Source organism: Vanessa tameamea, chromosome 27 (assembly GCF_037043105.1).
Source record: "Vanessa tameamea isolate UH-Manoa-2023 chromosome 27, ilVanTame1 primary haplotype, whole genome shotgun sequence".
NCBI classification, from domain to species: domain Eukaryota; kingdom Metazoa; phylum Arthropoda; class Insecta; order Lepidoptera; family Nymphalidae; genus Vanessa; species Vanessa tameamea.
In genome coordinates this window covers 4,270,343-4,291,052 of record NC_087335.1, presented here as the reverse complement: position 1 = coordinate 4,291,052, position 20,710 = coordinate 4,270,343, and the positions used below count along the sequence as shown (strand labels likewise).

Here is a 20,710-nt window from a genome sequence, read left to right as displayed (position 1 = left end):
ACTCACCATCAACGATGCGACATAACCTACCATCGACATAAAAACTAAAATGTTACTGGCTTACTCAATCACTAGCTTACTCACTATTTAAATACAAATGCGCGCTACAAGACATGATTAGTGACTAGGATACTAACCAGATGGTCTTGCACGAAGCCCTAACACTAAGAGATAAAGTAAACTAAAAATAAAAATGTATTTATAAACATTTAACAATTGAAAATTACAAATTGTATATATGAATACACAATATAATGTTCAAAGCAATTTCCACCTAGGCTCCCAAAGTTTAAACTTCCACCCCTATAATCACAGGGATGCGAAGTTACAAAGTGAAGTATACTCCACTAGATCTTGTCTAATCTCCAGGTGAGAAACTTTCACGACTGTGTTTCTGAAACAACGACATTTTAGTGAAATACCGTCATATATGTATGTGTAATTATATATTACGGCCGCTTTGAAACAAAACAATTTTTGATAAGGTTAAACGTCTTCCAAGCGAACCTCTGAAGCACATTGTGAAGTAATGACCTTTTCCTCGTAATAGCAAAAGTAATGTAATAGCTTGGAAATACCCCATTGATGGGGAAGCCCCTTACGAAAAGATTGGGCCCTATTGAGTCATTACATGAGATTCTCACCCAATTGCATGCAAATTAATTCACAATGTTTTCCTTCACCGCCTAATCAATAGGCCCTCTCAGCTTAGTAAACGGAACACCTAGTCGGCTACAGCGTAAGTTAAATTGACATTCTGCATCAAAATTATTATTTATATTAATGACAAATATTCCTTCTGTATGTTATATACCTTATAATAATGCAAATTGCTTTTTGTTTGATAGGTGATATTTTTCTAGACCTTCAATTTATAATTTATTATACACCAGGAACATACAGCATAGAAAAAACTTTAGGACTAACATAATAAAAATTGATATGTTGTATAAAAAATGGACTTCAGCCATCCCTAGCCCCCAAGACACGGTATGGGTACCGCTGATTTTCAGTGGCTATTCCGGTGCACTTAGCGTCAACGAGCCCCTCATACAAACCCCTTACTTCATACAGGGAAAATGCGTAATATTTGTTTTCTTTCCAGAAACATTAGAACATTTTTTGCTGCTTAAGATATCGACTAATCCCTAAACAAAAGTATGAATCATACTCATACTCAAAAACCTCTTCACAGAACAACATTTATGATCAATACAAAGAGCCGCTAGCAACAATATATATAAAAGGAAAAAAATCTAACCAGTTTCATACTTAATTTGGAACAATAACACACACGCAGTTCAATATAATGTAGTTTATCCTAGAAAATTTTGCTTTATCAAACTTATCCGGACAAATAAAACAAGAAACAATAAGGGCTTTCATCACTGACCCGGTTACGTTGTACCGATACTCGTACCTCAATGGCTAATTATGACAACGCATAGGACAAAGGCTGCGTTAATACGGTAACGATCAATAAGTGTGTAATGATGTAATCTAATAAACAAAAGGTTTTAATTATGACAGGGAGCGTCGAAAGCGCAACGGATCACGGTTCGGCTAGCGATGAAACTATTTGGAAGAGTTCAGGCTCAGAAACTACAACTGATCTACGTTCTTCGCAAGACACGGGCACACTTCCAATTTTCAGATTCACGGCTGTATTAAGATTTTTTTGACTCGAAAACCCAGAAACTATTTATCGGATCTGTCGCATTATATCTAGCCATTTGAAGAGCCAGGAAGTCATTGAGAAACCATACAATATTACACCTACAAAGCATATAACATAGATGTATAAGATGAATTATTTATTAAAGGATATATTCCATGAGCGATGGTTAATGATGACTCTTCTTCATTACTCTAACTGACAAGACCATTAGAATTTCTTGTTCTCCGAAAAACAACGATGTAACATGTCACAAAAAGAAAGTTAAGAAACAACCTGTAAATATTCCACTGCTAGAGAAAATCCTCTTCGTTTGAAAAAAGATTTTTCTCTTATTCCACGCCGTTCCGTTCACATTAGAACAGCTTTGGGGTTTTTAAACTAGCGACCTAAAACTGGTACAAACTATAACTCCTCAAGCACTTCTAATTAAATTCAGACCGCCCAGAATAAGACCACGTATTGTCTTATTGATTAATTGCACATATTTTCTCATAATTAAAATAAGGAAAGAATGAAAAACAATGTTAAATTCAACTTACCACAGATCTTATCACCAAGGAAACTTCCTCTGTCGGATCACTTTGACCTTGTTCCTGGAAAAGGTAGAATATCACTTTTATTACACTCGCACTAGTCTGCGACTTCACCTTCTTCTACCAACCTTTACGTATACCATACAAGCCGTTCCGTCACCCCAAAGACCAACTCGAGATGAATTATTAAAAATGTCCAAAAAATCTTCACACCGAATTCCATTTAAATAGGAAGAGGCGATAGTTAGAGTTACTTTCGCATTTATAATATTTGTATATATAAATATCTTTAATAGAATGGCAGAATATGGAAGTGTTTTTATGCTTTTGGGAAATGAGGTTTTCTAACTAAACCTTAAACTTCATTTTGCCGCTAAAACATTTTGTATTAAACTACCAGCGGTTTAGAATTTATATTCTATCTAGAAAAATACTTAAGAACATTATGTTATAAAATATATTTTAATAACATGTGGCTTATTTCTAAATAAGATGAATTTAAGATAAGGTTATAATATAAAAAACACGATGATGCCTTTATCAGATTAGCCCTAAATTAATTGCTTACAAATAATCCAATGTTGGTTAAACTATGAGGTATTTTCTTTTATCTTAAGGAAAATTACTTGATTAACCAGCTTCGCTTCATTGCGGATGAATGGGCATATGTTTAACCGAACCGGCTTTCGCTCCGTCTTTGAAGATATTTATTTTAACCAAATACATTTTAGCATTAGCAGCCTGTAAATTTCCCACTGCTGGGCGAAAGGCCTCCTCTCCCTTTGAGGAGAAGGTTTTTGGAGCATATTCCACCACGCTGCTCCAATGCGGGTTGGCGGAACCAAATACATATAAATACTAAATTACTAATATCAAAGTAAAGATTTCACACTAGTCTTATCCTTAATGAGAATTTGGAGCATATTCTATCTGTTACTCTAATGTGGTTTGATAGATACTCATGTGTCAGATTCTTTATCGAAATTCGGATGTCCATTACTACCTAACACACGTAGATATGAAAATGCAAAAAAAGCACAATGTGAAAATTCAGTGCAACTTGCCCAAGTTCTAGCTCATAATCTTTGTCGTAACCGCTGGGCCATATAGAGTCCATTTAATTGTAAAGAGACAGAATGGGTAGCCCTGGTTTTTTAGTGAGTATTCCGGCGCACTCGGTGACACTGATTCCCAAATAAGATATATATGCCTTTTTCCGGAGAAAAATACCAGGTACAGAATACAATAATTTACTTGGTGGTAGGGCCTTGTCTGGCCAGGTACCACCCCTCATCAGATGTTCTACCCCCAAACAGCAGTACTGAGTATTGTTGTGTTTCGGTTTGAAGGGTGCCGGACCCAGTGTAACAAACCCAAGGTGGTGCCGAATAATAATAATGGTATAATATTTCATACAGCCATTGTGTAAAGACGGTGACCATTTACCATCAGATGTATTTGCTCTTCCTACTACCTATCTATATATCTATATATATATATAGCCTACATATATATATACTATCATAAACAATGTGATACTATTATTTATAACGTAATTAAAATAGCTTGTATAACATAAATATAATTTTACGACCTCCGTGGTCGAGTAGTATGTACACCGGTTTTCACGGGTACGCTACTCCGAGGTCCCGGGTTCGATTCCCGGCCGAGTCGATGTAGAAAAAGTTCATTAGTTTTTTATGTTGTCTTGGGTATGGGTGTTTGTGGTACCGTTGTTACTTCTGATTTTCCATAACACAAGTGCTTTAGCTACTTACATTGGGATCAGAGTAATGTATGTGATGTCGTCCAATATTTATTTACTATTTATTTATTTATATAATTTATTTTTATTTGCAGTGATTAGCCTTCTATCTTACTGGTATGGTATAATAAAATTATACCATACCATACCATTATAGCCTTATAGTATAAATATGGAATAAGAGTGCCTCGTGGTATTGCTCGCGCAATTTATTTTATGCTGGCAACTGTAATGCAGGTGGTCATATTAGTTAATGTTATAGATATCTTTCTACCTTAAGATTGCGGCGATAAATTATTTTAACTACTATAAATACGTATGTAGGTTTGTTTGTTACGCTTTCGCATCTTAACTCATCAGGTCTATATAAAAGGAGATGACATTTTACTCCAGCCCTTTACCCACTTACAGTAAACTATACGTATATATATTAGCCGAAAACCCGGCTTCGCTCAAAACTATACAAAAATAAGTATACTAACTACCGTAAACCCGCAGTTTCTGAACGCACCCGTAAACGTTAAATATGGCGGCCCATTGACCTTGATGTCATTGAATGTCATTGATTTAATATCGAAATATCTCGATTATACGAATTTACCGAATATATTAACCAAAAGTCATTTTATTTTAACGATCTAATGTTGTAGATGCGTTTCAATCGGGTCTCTGTTATTAATATAGATGTATAAATATATTGTACTTATTATTATAATAATTTATACCAACGAAATATATGGCAAACGCGCCACGTATACAGGAGGGAGTAGATAGCGGAGGTGGAGAGGGGGTATGACGGCATGAATGAGCGTTATGCCGTTTGTCATCACGGCATACAATCTAACCCCCAAGGCGCGCTAATAGATATCTCTCATAAATTAGAGATTATTATTTTAATTAAACTGTAACATACCTATTGGCAAACGATATATCTCTTGTCGGCGGTAAGAGACGTTTGCTTCCGCCGAATGTAAATTTCTTTTTTCTATAATAAAAAGAAAACTCTTTTAAATAAATGTTTTAGTACTTGTAGTGTATGCATTTATTCATCCATTCATTCATTCGTACAAGCATTCGTTCTGTCATTCATTCAGTTAGTCACACAGACAGTGACAGTCTCGTTCGCACCACGTCAGCAATACGAGAGCCACTGGCGAGAGTAGACGTGTTGGTAGTCTGTCCATTAAGTGCGTGTACGAGCCTGTGCGAAGCCTCATACAAAGACAGATTATACAGTATTATAAATTAAAGCACGTTTTTACATATTACGCATACATGGAGAATTGACGTAATAACATTAATAATGACTTCCTGACCGGAAACAGGCTTGGTTTTGAGTCTCTCACACAATTATACTTGGTGGTAGGGCTTTGTTGAGTGAGGCAGTGTAACTACAGGCACAAGGGACATAACATCTTAGTTCCTAAGGTTGGTGGCGCATTGGCGATGTAAGGAATGGTTAATATTTTATTATATATAACCGCTATTTATCATATTTCAGCGCTAATCTATTATATATTTCTGTGGTCGGTGGTGACCACTCACCATACAAACGATACGATACGGCCAGGTGGTCCATTTGCTCGTTTCCTAAAAATATCATTATAAAAAACAAGTGAAATGAAAATACCACATGGCTGAATCCCCTCCAACCATTTACGTGCTCTCTGAGACACAGAAATGTCTGTTGACTAACTTACCCCAGGCTGCTTGCGAGCAGAAATTTCACGACAAAAAATCCAATTATTTTTATTTGACCTCACCCAGAATCCGAACTCAAATACTGAGGATCTGCCGCAATCATCCCCAAAGCCATAATAAGTCCATAACTTCATCCCCATTACAATAAGTTACTATTAAACTTCAGTTAAAAGAAAGTACATTAAAAATAAAATTATGATATATTTGTATAATAAAGTACAAACTTTTGTGGATAATGTATTGTCACTCCCTTGGGGGTGATTTTTTGTTTACATGGCCCGTCATTCCCGCACGGGCAGCCCTTCACAGGCTTCAGCGAAGCTGGGTAAATAGGTATCGGAGACAGTCTGAAATGTAAAAAATACATCTCATATAAGTTTAGTAAGGCTGGGTACTAGGCAAAATAGTGACAACCCATTTTAATAATAAATGGATTCATTTCAATGTTTTCGTGTATCAACGAGCAAATATGTCAAACTGTCAAATTAATTTATAAAGTTTATTTAAACTGAAGTACTACTAAGAACTGATCTGAAGTATAATTCTGACAAACAATGAAACGAATATTTGTATTTCTTATAAATATTGTTTATTTATTAAATATATTCACTTTACTATAAGTTGCAGATCGATCATTAAAGAACAGACTCAAAACGAAGAAAATATTCTGAAATGTCAGAATTTGATATTTATTATAAATTAAAAAGAATAATCTGGATGTGCCTTTTTGTTTTCTAGAAATTCGTGGACAAACGTACACTTACGAAATTAAGCACACGTGCTTGGAAGCGCAAATGGATCATAATACTCAAATATAATTAAATTCTAACAATATTACATACATACATATAGAACTGATAACCTCCTTTTATTGAAGTCGGTTAAAAATATAATTGAAACGAAAAAAAAAAATCTGACGCTACAATTATAGTTAAACACCAGGCAGCATTAGTATTGTTTTTTTTTTAATTATTTCCCTAGGTTGGTGGTGCATTCATGTTTCTAACTGTACGAGTGTCTACGAGCAATGGTGACCAATTACCATCACGTGGCGTATTTGCCAGTTAGTCAATTTGTAATAAATAATTCATAACGTACTCAACGTCATTATTATTGGTGAGTTCTGAATTTAATGATGAGCAAAGTCATTTACTAATCTGATTAAATACTTAACGCTTATTGGTCGCTCATTGCGTCATCAACAACCAATGACCACTCAGATTAAGCTCATTACTTAATCTTAACGCTTATACAACGATAGGTTAATACATACGAATACGGCGTGGGAATGATGTTCGCCCCTGTTAATAATAAAAATCAAACATCTGTTACTTGAGTTAAATAAGCGTGTTTTCCTTAGTATATGAAAATTCAATGGTATTTTAATAAATTTAATAGTCGCTTATATAGAGGTAAAGATTTTGTCCAATGCTTTACTCAAAAGTACTAAACCAGCAAATAAAAAACTTATATCAAAAGACGCAGCGCTTTTGGGGGTACATGTAACTGAGCCTCACAGTTTCGCCCTTTAAACTAAGACTATTGACGTGATAAGATATTGACAACACCATGAAATTCGCTCCATACACAGTTATATTTAGTCGCAAAAAGTCAGCGCAAGCAGCTATGTGAGGATGTATCCTTGCAGTTACTAACTTCATACACAACACGCTGTATTTCTTATTAGCAATAACTTTGTTATAGCTCGTGGGATACAGCTGTTATTTTATAACACTTTTTCCAATTATGAAATTTATGGGTAATCAAGACACGCTGACGCTGTTGTCATCGTAGTGGTTTTTTTTTTAAATATATTTTATTAGATTCCACGCTCAGTTGCTCTCGCCTCAGAATTGGAAGGTAGGGGGGGGGGAGATCGGTTATTAGGTATTTCCTATTCCTGTTATTACTTAAATGACTGTGTCATTCAGTGTAACTGTGATGCAGGAAATTTTAATATTCCTTACGTCACCAACGGACAACTTACCACCAGTGAGCCCAGTTCGCGTTTCTATTATAAATAAATAATATATATTGACACACGTGCTACAAAATTGTCTGGAAAATCGTAGGCAGTCAGCTGATTATGATTAAAACCCGTTAACGATGCAAATATATAAAAGGGCTATATTCAAAGGGAGTATTATGCAATAAAGATAACACGATACTTACTCCTTCTTCCTGAATATTTTCCATTTTGATTTATCTGTGGGTATTATGTAGCGTAGGTTAGACAAGCTGAAAAAAGAAAAACATAATTACTTCTATATTATTAAAATTTATTTTTTTCGTTATTAGCTAAGCAAGTTACAATTTAAAAAAATATATTAATTATAGCTAGCTGAACCTACGGCTTTACCAGCGCGATATTTATAACACACAAACTTTCAAGCCCCGTTTTACCCTCTTAGGGGTGGAGTTTCTTAAAATCCTGTAAGGATAACCTGCTAATTTCAAGTTCGTGCGTGTTGTACTTTCTGAGATTTCACGATTAATCAGTAAGTGGTATTTCGCTTATATAATATATATATAAAATGTATATGTATATACATAAATGTATATATATATATATACTAGAAGATTAGATCGCTGTGGGTGCAGTTGATACATATGTTTTAAATGAGAATTTGAATCATTCAGAATGATACTTGTTGACTGCCAGGCAGGATATATTATAAACATATTTAATTGTATTTAACTAACATATTTAAGTAACTGCTGATTTAAATCGACATTTCGAACAGGCTTCACCTTACATAGTATTGTAAAATTGTAAAATTCAGTACTTGTAAAAGTCTATTTAAATAAAATACATTTTGATTTTGTAAATTTCAGTGAATTTCAGGTTAAAATTAAAGCAAGAACAATAACTATATAGTATGTTGTTTTATTATTTTAAAAGATTTCACATGTACTAAAAACAAGCGAAGTCGGTGCCAAAATTAAGATACACGTCGAACATATTAAAACCATTTACTTCTTTTCGAAGACGCTTAAAAATTTTATCTAAAATTAATTTTTCTATGTTTAAAGCCAAGAATCTTTTACGCCAAGGAGCTTGTATTTTAATATAATTATTATAACATTAATTTAATCTTGCTTCATCCTGTTTGTATTTCAGTATCAACATTCCACGCTCTTATTAACAAAGCGATATTTACTGCCTTGTTTCATACCAATACTAGTTTGTTACTGCAGGCTCGCGTGTTTTATATAATGTAATCGACCGTGTTATTTTTGTATAACTTTATTAATAATTCTTCTTCGAAACTATTGATACGAAATGTTATTGGTAAAGATTTTCTTTAAAAAGTGACAAAATAGATAAAAAAAATTATGATATAGGTAGGCGAACGTTATATCGCCTGTGTCTGAAGTTACACTGGCTCACTCACCCAAACCGGAAGACAACAATACTCAGTACTGTGGTTTGGCGTGGGTTGTGCATACTCAGACGGGCATAAAGCCCTAACTACACAATCATTAACTTAACTACATACATGATTTACATTAACAATTTTAACACTCATGTCGTGCAATTCCCGGAAAAAATTATATAATATTCAAGACCAATTATTCTGCGAAGTGTGTACAATACAATAGTTTAATAAATATTTATTACATACAGAAATTTTGAAGAGACTAAGTATCAAAATATTCTAACTAATTTTGTTCGTAAATCCAATGAGTTTAACGCACACACACTTAGAATACACGTGTAATTTACATAGAGTCTATGTATAACAGAAAATATAACACGCATTTATCATAAAAATACTTAGGTATTTTTTAGGGTTCCATAACCAAAGGGTAAAACGGGACCCTATTACTAAGACTCCGTCCGTCTGTCACCAGGCTGTATCTAATGAACCGGGATAGCTAGACAGTTCAATTTTTCACAGATGGTGTATTAGTATTCTATTGCTGCTATAACAACCTCCCCCCCCTACGCTCAAATACTAAAAAACAGAATAAAATCAATGGGGCCCCTATACAAGCAATGTCATTTTTTGCCGTTAGGCAACAATTAAACGCTTGAAATGATCACAGAATATTGTTGTATGTTATATATTTACTTCAAATATAATCATTAAATTAAATGAAATATTTAAGGGGGGCTCCTAAAAGACAAACGTAATTTTTTTGCCATTTTTATAGATAATTGCACGGAACGACTCGCACTTGGCCGGTTTTTCTCGACTTTTGCCATTTAAAGCCACCCTTAGTAGTTAGTTGTTTTAAAATTATACACAGGCTTCTTTATAATTCTATAATAATTATAATTTAGTTCTTTCACACAAATGTTTATATAACATTTTCTTATTCTAGACAATAAACAACTCGAACAAAAATGAACCTTAATAGAGATATTTTAGAGTATAGTCTGGTCATCCTTAGATTAATAATAATTATATATTGATATTAAAGCTCCTTGATCGAATATCGACATTTACCTGGAATTACTTGTAGCTTCGTCGATTTTGCGACGTGCTAGCATTTCCCTACTGCTTGTCAGACCCATTGGAGTTGTGTACAATTTCAAAAGTATATAAGCGTTTTAGCTCAAGTACATTATGAGCGTTAATATTTATCGGGATAAATTATCCATTTAATATAAATTTTTGTTACATTTTTTTTATAAACATTTTTATGCTTATTAATCTGACATCTGACGTGACTATTCAAAAGTATGACAATTGTATTTATTTTTAATATTCTTGAATATTCATTCTCAATTTAATGTATTATTTTTTTATAATCTGTGTCTCTATTGTAAAATATTGAAACTAAAACGTTAAAATGAAATCGTATTCTTTTTATAATTCTTCCTTGTATAATATAAATCAAATTGGGATGATAGGCAAATTGAAGCTTTTAATTATGTGTTATTTTGAAAATGAGAGCCGACATAGCCCAGTTAAAACGCGTGCATCTTAAACGATGATTGTGTGTTCAAACCCAGGCAAGCTTCACTGAATTTCAATGTGTTTAATTTGCGTTTATAATTCATCTCGTGCTCAGCGGTGAAGAAAAACATCGTGAGGAAACCTTAATGTGTCTAAATTCAACGAAATTCTGCCACATGTGTATCCAACAGCATTGGAGCAGCGTGGTGGAATATCGTCCTAAACCTTCTTCTAAAAGGGAGAGGAGGCCTTAGCCCAGCAGTGGGAAATTTATAGGCTGTTACTGTTGTACTGTTGCTGTTGTATTATGAAAGTATAAAATCGATTAGACTTAAATCATTTATAACGATGTCGTACATTGAGGTGGCTAATCTACATTAAGCAAGTTTACATACACAATACAAACTCAGATGCACTCTCTATTAACTCCCTCATACTTCTAAGAGATGTCAGTTTGACACAACCAGAGAAAGATTAGGTAACGGATGATAGGCTTAAAGTGTGTTCATTTACAGCATCACTAAAATGATAGCATTCTTCGGCAGTTTTTTTATGATACCTTTATAAAAAAAGAAACATTTTACTTGTCTGAACCAGATACCAAATAGTTTTAACGTAGGGAATATTATAAAATATTCCCTACGTTAAAACTTTTAGAAAACAATTTTAAACTAAACAAAAGTAGGCCGACCTAAACAAATAAAACTCTAAATGTAAAATATGTAGAGGATTTTTGAACAACTAGACAAACATTGGATCTCCCTTCATTAATTTATTGCTGGGAGTTCGTGTCTGGGCTACCAGGTTATCAGATAAATTATTCCTAATCAAAACTTTGTATTGAAGGTTATGTGCTACAGTGCTTGATGATCTAGTGACGAGCTTAGTAAAAGTTGTTTTGATTTTTATACTTTAAACAAGCTGACTTCTGAGAAATTAGTGCCAAATGTAGTGTGGGCTCCAAATCGACCACAAGAAACAACCGTAAACTCGTAAGAGGTAAAATACCAGCTGTGTTCAAAACAACATCTTTACTTACGATGACAAAAAATAAAGGGAATATTAAAAATATAAGTAACAGTAATGCTAATACGAGTTATAACAAACAGGGTAGTACGAAAAGGTCCTACAATGTAAAAATGTCAAACTCTATGAAGTCTACATATAGACAAGGCAAGAAAACAAAATAGTTCATATGCCCTTGCTGTCCTAATCTCATACCAATAAGAGAGCGTTAACCGTCATGTGTTTTACCCATTCATGTGTTTTACACGACACACGAATCATTCCATAAATGGCGCCAATAAAAATTTCACACAAAAAACAAACAAATAAGTTAAAGAATCCAATGAAAATAAACAAGGCATTGTTAATTTACCTTTACCTCTACATTTGTCTCGAGTCGCTGAAACATTTACATTAATTATATCATTACAGGTCACTCGTACATCAAAAGTCGTTGAAGAAATTCAATAAGGGCGAGAATAATTGATTATTCTGAGAAAAATATTCCTTATAAAAGTGACAGTACCGCAATTGACAATTTCGCGAAGCCTATGTGGGTGTGTCTTTGTACGTTATTGTCACCTGCAAGAATGATTGATAGGCAACCTACATAAAAAAGGTTGTGGTATAAGCTACAAGAAGCTAGAAGTATCTAGTACTAATAGATTAAATCAAAACTGACATTACTCAATAACACATGCATCCTAAATGAAAGTCGTTGATTCGAATCTTGGAAATCTCCAGGTAATATGTGCTGTGATGATTATTATTCATTTTAAAGGTAAACTACCCACAGAAAAAAAAATACCATGGGAGAAAAACGCAACAAAATCTAAATTGTACTCAGTTTTTTAGTGCGCTGTCGGTGTTTCATGTAGTTAGCAGGCTTTATTTGAATTATATTGTCAACCGCATTTACACAAACGGTAAGTTTTGAACTGTTGAAGTGATTACATGAATGTGTGTTTCTTAATTTGAAAAAACATATTGCTGTGTATTTTATTATTTTATAATGTCCACATTGTGATGCGGCAAAATTTTCAGGTGAAACGCCCGGCATGTGTTGTGCTAATGGCAAAGTTAGATTGCCAGCATTAGAAATTCCACCCGAACCATTATATTCATTAATATTTGGGACATCTCAAACGTCGAAGCATTTTTTGAGTCATATTCAACAATACAATTCGGCATGTCAAATGACTTCTTTTGGTGCTACTAAAATTATTAGAGATAATTTCTTGCCGATGTTTAAGGCAAATACTTCAACTGGATTGTCCCATATTTATATCAATCTTAATCATAAAGTATTCGATAGTTTTAAAAATTCTTATTCAACAACCTAAAATTGCATACATGTTACAAATTCAGGGCCAGATTTATCATCAAGTTGGTTCGTTATTGCCGTAACCCGACGCTGATCATCAATTTTTGCAAACTTATTTTATTGGTGATGAAAATCGTGAATTGGATCAACGTTGTACAATTGTTTCTAATACAAGACGAGAAATTATTCGAGAGCTACAATGGTTTTTCCATCAGCAAAACGCATTAGTTCAATTGTTTAAAATTGCTCTCGATCGTATGCCATCTGATAATCACAAAATCGTAATAAGGTCTGATAGAACACCTTTTGGAGTGCATGCCAGGCGATTCAATGCACCGACAATTGATGAGGTTGCAATTGTAATTGTTGGTGATCAATTTCAATCCCGTGATATTGTACTTCATCACAGAAATGAGGAATTGCAACGTGTTTCGGAACTTCATCGTAGTTATGATGCATTCCAATATTGCATTGGAAAGGTGACGATGGCTACCATAACAATATACCATATGACTGATCCACAAACCGGTAAATAATTATCATATATTCTGTGTGTTGACATTTTCATTTTCCAAAGTCACATTTTGCATTTATTTTCAGGTCTACATATACAGAAAAAAGTTAGTGCCATGAATTTTTATTCGTATCGATTGATGGTTCGTCCACAAGCACAAAATTATATCTTGAGATGTGGTAAACTCAAGATATCATTTTGTGTCAAGTTGAGGTGTATATATATATATATATATCAGTACATCGTTGATATGTATGCCAAAATAGAAACTGAACGTCTTAATTTTATTCGTTTCCACCGAGCAAAATTAAGATCAGAAGAATATATTCATTTGCAAGATGCGATAGCGAATGATGCTAATGTAAATGACATCGGGCGATTGACTATATTGCCATCTTCGTTTACTGGTAGCCCACGGCAAATGAACGAATATGCACAAGACGCAATGTCTTATGTACGAAAATATGGTCGACCTGATCTGTTCATTACATTTACATGTAATCCGCAGTGGGTTATTATAAAAAACAATTTATTTGAAGAACAGTCGACAACTGATCGCCATGACATTGCAGCACGTGTTTTTCAATCATCTGTACATTCAATGGCAATTTTAATGCAGAGTGTGCGGTTCGACCACCTTCTAATAATGTAGCAGCAATTCCCGAAGATGCAAGTGCCAATGCAATTTTCTGTTCCGATCGAATTGTTGCTAAAATCAATAAATAAATAATAATAAAAATTAATTCATAACATTTGGATAAACAATATTTTTGGTTATTTAATTATATTATTGCGAAATATTAATCCACCAAAACTGTATATTGGCACCAGATTGACAGTGAAAAAAGTTATTGCCAAATTTGATGGAAGCTACGATCTTAACTGGTAAATCTAAAGGTGAAGTTTGTTTGATACCGCGTATCTCTATGATTCAAACTGATATGCCATTCGAGTTCAAACGATTACAATAACCTGTTCGTTTATCATTTGCGATGTCCATCAACAAGGCCCAAGGGCAAACACTTCACGTTTGTGGTGTGAATTTGGAAGAATCATGTTTTTCACTTTATGTTGCCTGTTCCAGAGTCGGTACCCCCAGCCGTTTGTTTATTGACACTCAAAATGGAAAAACCAAAAATATTGTTTATCCAAATGTTTTGAATTATTTTTTTAAATAGCTAGCAATTAAGTAAATATATTTTTTTAAGAAATGAATCGATGTTGTAACTCATTTTTGTATTATATCACTTTATACGTAGCAAAGCACGTACCGGGTCGCTAGTTTGTATATGTATATATTTTTTTATAAACATAATAAAAAATCGTCTTCGGAAATGTGTATTCTAAAAAAATTTAAAAACGTAACGATGTTCACTACCGATAAAATTGAAATGGACCACCTTGGGACTGAATTAAACCTGAAATGAAAAATAAATTAAAACCGGTTCATAAAGAAATCATTATAAATTCAATTATTATTATAAATGTGTGAACTTTCGTCGCGTGTAAGGTGAATCGCTGGTCGCTTCCGAACTAGTCTCATTGCTACCGTACTCCTATTTTTCACGTTGACTTATGAGATAAAATATTCTTTGACGTATTACAATATTATAATAAGTTTTATTGAAAGATTTTATATGATGATTAAGACGTGAGTGCGAGTCTTGAAGATCAAGGAAGACAACTGGCACTCACAACAAAATTCACGACAAAGGTTAACAACCAAAAAAATGGTACACGATCACAGTCTTATTAAAATCTGCAAAGTCATCAATCAGCCTAAAATTTAGATTGTAATGATGCTTGGAACTAAAAAAGCAGGGACATCAAAAGTGAAATAATCTTGGAGCTAGACTCTCTTCGGGATGTTTTTAACAAAGTAGGAATACTGACTGTTGCGTCACAATGTATTTACAACAATATTATGTATATTCACAGTAGCATTGATCATTTTGATAATATCAGTGATAATCATTGTATGTTCACAAGAAGTAAGGATAAGCTTAGAACGCCAAGTTTCCGATTCCGCAAAGTCAATAAATCATTCTTGGGGCAAGGTATCCGCTTCTATAATAAAATTCCGCAGACATTTATAACTTTGCCGTTTCATAGATTCAAGTCAATTGTAAAAAATGCATTGGTAAAGAAGGCATATTATTCGATACAAGAGTATATTGATGATAAAAAAGCGTGGAGTTAATGCTTGTTGACTTTCTGACAGGACACATAACATACATATATAATTGTATTGAACTAACATGACTGTATTTTTAGATATTGAAAAAGAGTAACTACTGAGTTTCTTGCCGGTTCTTCTCGGTAGAATCTACATTCCGATCCGGTGGTAGCTTTACTTTAAATAGTTTGTTAAATGACGATTGAAAAGTGCTTGTAAAAGCCTACTTGAATAAATATATATATATTTTTTAATTGGACCAGTAATATTCGACATTTGCTCGTTCCAATAAACTCTTCGGCTTTTTAATACTAGTATATACTTTATTTTAGTTACCAAGTCTCGGCTTGCATTGTTTACTAAATCTTCATATTTTTATTACTCGGAACCGATCAATCACGATGGCGTTGAAGTTGGAAGAAACTTTATTGCCATTTTTGCTTAAGGTTAAAATACGTAGAAAGATTATTTCGTTGGTTACTGACTAGATCTAAGGTCCAAGGTTTGAGCCCTGGATCAGATAAATAAAAAAATGTTAATGAGGCAGTGTTTACATTCCGCGATTCTTTCCGATCATGTCTAATTCTGATTTGATGGTCCCATAGGATTATGAGAATGACAAGACGGTTGATTTTTGTTCTGATCTTAGTTCCCAAGTTTACGAGTCTAAATTCGGACAAGCATAACTGAGTCTCTTTTGTACAATTTGAACTTATAATTACGTGTATTGCGGGAAAGGCAAATATCGGATAGCCTAAATGTTTTTGATAAAATTTCGCCACAAATGTCTTTATCAAATCGCATTGGGGCTCAGCTGTCGGACGTATAGTCGTTATATATTAAGTGTGTTGCAGTGGCCAAGAAAATACAATTAATTCTACTGCAATTTAATTTGTTTGTGTTACAAGAACGTTCGAGAAAAGCATAAGTAATTGCCAGTAATTGCACATGAGGGTTGAGATTAAGTTTTATTGCACACTTTGTGTTTATTATTTTTATATCTTAAGTTCGCACGCAGACTTTTGTTATTCAGAGGCTTTATTTATAAGGGAAAAACATTGTTCAGGTCAAAATATAATAAGCGAAATATCACTGCCTGACTCATCACCAAATTTCCAAAAGTGTAGGTACGATTGACTTTAAATTTAGCATAGTTACTTCTCACCAAGAAATAATTCGCAAAAATTTAAAGGGGAGCGGCAATTTAGTATGAATTTTGTCCGTCGGGACGAATAGCTAGAAGAAAAATGTCTTGGAGTAAATTTTAATTTTAATTAAATTTAGTATTTCGAAAAACATACATTTAAATTCTTCCATCGTAATCTGAACGCTACGAGTATATGATGTATTAATTGTACTAATATATCAAAATGACAAACGTATCAATTAATACTATAAAAACTATGAGACGCTTTTTACAAAATATATTATTAGAATTTAATTTTCATGATTATATTCGCACGTTCTCTAAGAACACTCTTATGGTATCTTATCTGAACAATATGTTGTAAATATGGAGTATATAGTACTCTTAGTATAACACGATAAAGTGACCATGCTTTTGGGATTTTCTTAGGACAAATAATAACTGTAAAAGTAAAATACATGCAAAGATTCCCTGTGATGTTATGATATAGTAATCAAAATTAGTCCGGAGTAGATTAAAATCCCAACATAGATTCTCCTTACTGATTTGTCCTCAAAAGATCAGCTGAATTGTATGTTTTACCCTTAGTTACAGCCTTTTTGGTCGTAGGGTTAAAGACCAATATAATACGTTGCGCATTACAAAACACTGTACATGTATTAGATTTATTAGATGTCATTAGAATGTCACCTTTGTATTTATTTATTTTTGAAACAACCTGCTTTAGCTCACGGCCCCATTCGCGTTTCGAGAGAGGGGTTTTGTTTTATCCTATATCCTTTTCTGTAGTTAAGACGTGAAAATGTAATAAACAAACTCATTTACATCCATAATATTATTAGTTAAATTTTGAAAATATATTTGAAATAATATTTAAAAATCAAGTAGTTTTAATTCAATTTCAAAACAATGAAACAAAATTGAATATTGTAAATGTTATTTTGGGACTATTTAATATTATAAGGAAGTCAATTTGATGTCAAAAGAATGACTTATTAAATATTAATATTACGTGTTTATAATACAACGAAATCAATTTTATTAAAAACACATATGTATTCACAGATTGTAAATCAAATGGCGTTCGCAAATAATTACAGTCATCGGGAGCAAATACAAAATCAAAAGCAAATGCAATTTCTCGGTAGTGCGAAATTACACGTTTTTTTTTGTTAATTCGTTAAATGTTCTTTGACTTTGATTTTGTATTCGCTTCTGTTACTTCACTATAATGTTTCGTGCGCTCCATCTGCCTTTTGTTTATTAATCTGAGAATGTATTTAAAGCTTACAGTGTGGTGCTCCTAGCCGAGTGTATTCTCAAAGCCCGCACCCGCAAAGTGCCCTCAAGTGATACTACTTTGTCTTTTGTCTACGACCCTCTATGCTGCAAAGGAAAATTTTATTTTAAACAATCTTTGACTTTTTTCGTTTCAAAATATTATTATGTTTGATTATATTATTGATGACAATGTTGTGTAACGCAATGCTCTTGGTGTGGGAGTGTATAGCTAAACTATTCTGAATAAAATAAAAAATATATATATTAGTGGTAGAATATTTCCCTGAAAAAACATACAAAACTATTATGTTGAATCGGTGCTGATCATCCAATTCTACCGAAAATAGTCGATACTAAACTGAGAAATTTCCACCAATGAAATCAAAACAAATCCAAACATTCTTTATTCGAGTAGGCTCATAAAATATTTTGAATCGTCATGTATTGAATAAAATATAAATCTACCACCGGTAGAAAAAACTTAATTAGTCTTTTCCACCAGTCTAATTTGAGAGTTTTTGTATATGTATTGTATGGAGTTTTCATGCATATGGAAGGAGTTTTTATGCATCGCCATTACAAATTTTTAACTTTGCCGTTTCATAAATTCAAATCATTGGTAAAGAAGGCATATTATTCGATACAAGATTATATAGACGACAAAAAAGCGTGGAGTTAATATTTGATGACTTCCAGGCAGGATATATAATATACATATATAATTGTATTTATCTAACATGACTGTATTTTTAGATGTTGAAAAAGAGTAACTACTGAGTTTCTTGCCGGTTCTTCTCGGTAGAATCTACATTCCGAACCGGTGGTAGCTTCACTTAATATAGTTTGTTAAATGATGACTCAAAAGTGCTTGTAAAAGCCTACTTGAACAAAGTATATTTTGATTTGATTTGATTTGATAACCACCCGACGAAAAATAACTCAGAAGTAATATGACATTTGTCTTGTCATCGGTGGTAGGGTACGGACGACGGTGGTAATCAGTGTTAGTCGTGATTAAGGTCACTTACGCCATTTTGATTTGACTTTATGGTTTTTTATTATTGAAGTTTGCAGTATTTGTTTGTGATATTCTTTGTGTGTTACCTCACTTTTGGTTGCTAAAAGTAGATATACTGCCTGGAAAACAACAAATGTTAAAACCACCCTTTAATTAAATAAAAATGTCTAGACTTTAGCAATTATGAGTAGATGCTATCTTTGCCGCGCGTTTTTTTCTAGTATTCAATTTGAATTATACAATAAGATATGTTTATTTTATAAAGTTCGTTATATTCATTCGCCATGGTCAACTCCAACTCAATGAATACTTCGATAGAAAAAGTCAAATTTCTAATGTTTCCGCCTGGAATTTGAACACGGGACTGAGTATCTACAGCCTTATTAGCCCCGAGACCAACAAGGCAGCCATAAGCACTCTCCAGATTTATTATTTATAATTAATATAAATTAACTCTCACTGCACTGCCGCACGTAGCGGTGCAATTCTGTACGAACTCGTTTCGTATTTCACTCTTGAAATGTCGTAAGTCGACTAACCGTGTTACGCTATTTTGACGCGTGTATGTACATAATATGTATTTTATAAATGATATAATTAATTACAGTTCGTTCCTATTTTAATAATGTGAGTATTTGCGTAGTTACTACTACGTAAGTCTACTACTTGGTGATGGTGGCTTTGTGCAAGCAATACTGGATAGATACCACCCTCTCGTTGCATAATCGACCTCCAAGCAGCAACTGTTTGGATCCGTTTGGAAGAATTCATAAGGGAATGTAACAAGGAACATAACGTTCTGGTTCCCTAGATGGGTTGTGCATTGTTGATGTAAGGAACGGTTAATATTTCAACCACAAATTATCAGTGAATTTATGCCTGTGCCCACATATTTAAAAAAAAAAAGTTTACGTTATATTTCAGCCGTGAGAAATATATTTTAAGTAACTTCTGAAAATAGCAACATAATACTATTACTTAGAAATAAAAAAAAAAAACAAACGGTCAAACCAATAAACAATACTATAAAATAAATTGCGTCGTTTCCGAATTCTAATTCGAAGCAATTCAATCAAATTAAAACGGAACACTAAATAATTATCACTAAAATTGTTAGTTAATTACTTGGTATATGATCGATGCGAGTGTGAAAATGACATCGAAAACTGTGGCCTGAGGTAGGTTAGTGTATGGAACACGTCGATCATTACGAGTTCAAAGTCTAGGAAAGCACTGAATTTCCATGCGAGATTTACTTAGTACTAGTTATGACTGAGGCTTCAGGGTTTACTCGGTGGGCGGTGGGGTGGGTGGTCTACCTTGTGCAAGTCCATCTAGGTTACCCACTCATCAGATATTCCATCGCCAAACTGTACTCAGTTACGGGTTGAAGGGTGAATGAGCCAGTATCACTACAGACACAAGGGACATAACATCTTAGTTCCCAAGTTTGGTGGTGCATTCGTGATGTATGGAATAGTTAATATTTCTTTCTTCTATTGGTGGTGGTGACCACTTACTATCAGGTGGTCCTTTAGCTCATCCGCCATCAAAACATGTATATACAAACTACATATCTACATACTGAAATCATATGATTACTGAAATAAAAATTAACCTATTTTACTGGAATAAAGTACCTTTCTAGTTTTGAATGAATT

General features: G+C 33.4%; 1 protein-coding gene across 1 annotated transcript; it reads right to left on the bottom strand.

Annotated features, from left to right (window-relative positions):
* Positions 1 to 267: 267 nt before the first annotated feature.
* LOC113392046 (uncharacterized) lies at positions 268 to 10,330 on the bottom strand. Its single transcript, XM_026628277.2, has 6 exons — positions 10,132 to 10,330; positions 7,850 to 7,915; positions 5,902 to 6,024; positions 4,890 to 4,961; positions 2,218 to 2,271; positions 268 to 394 (listed from the first exon to the last, which is right to left on the bottom strand). Exons 1-5 carry the CDS (start codon positions 10,197 to 10,199, stop codon positions 2,229 to 2,231), a joined length of 372 nt encoding a protein of 123 aa, XP_026484062.1. The 5' UTR covers positions 10,200 to 10,330; the 3' UTR covers positions 268 to 394; positions 2,218 to 2,228.
* Positions 10,331 to 20,710: the final 10,380 nt, after the last annotated feature.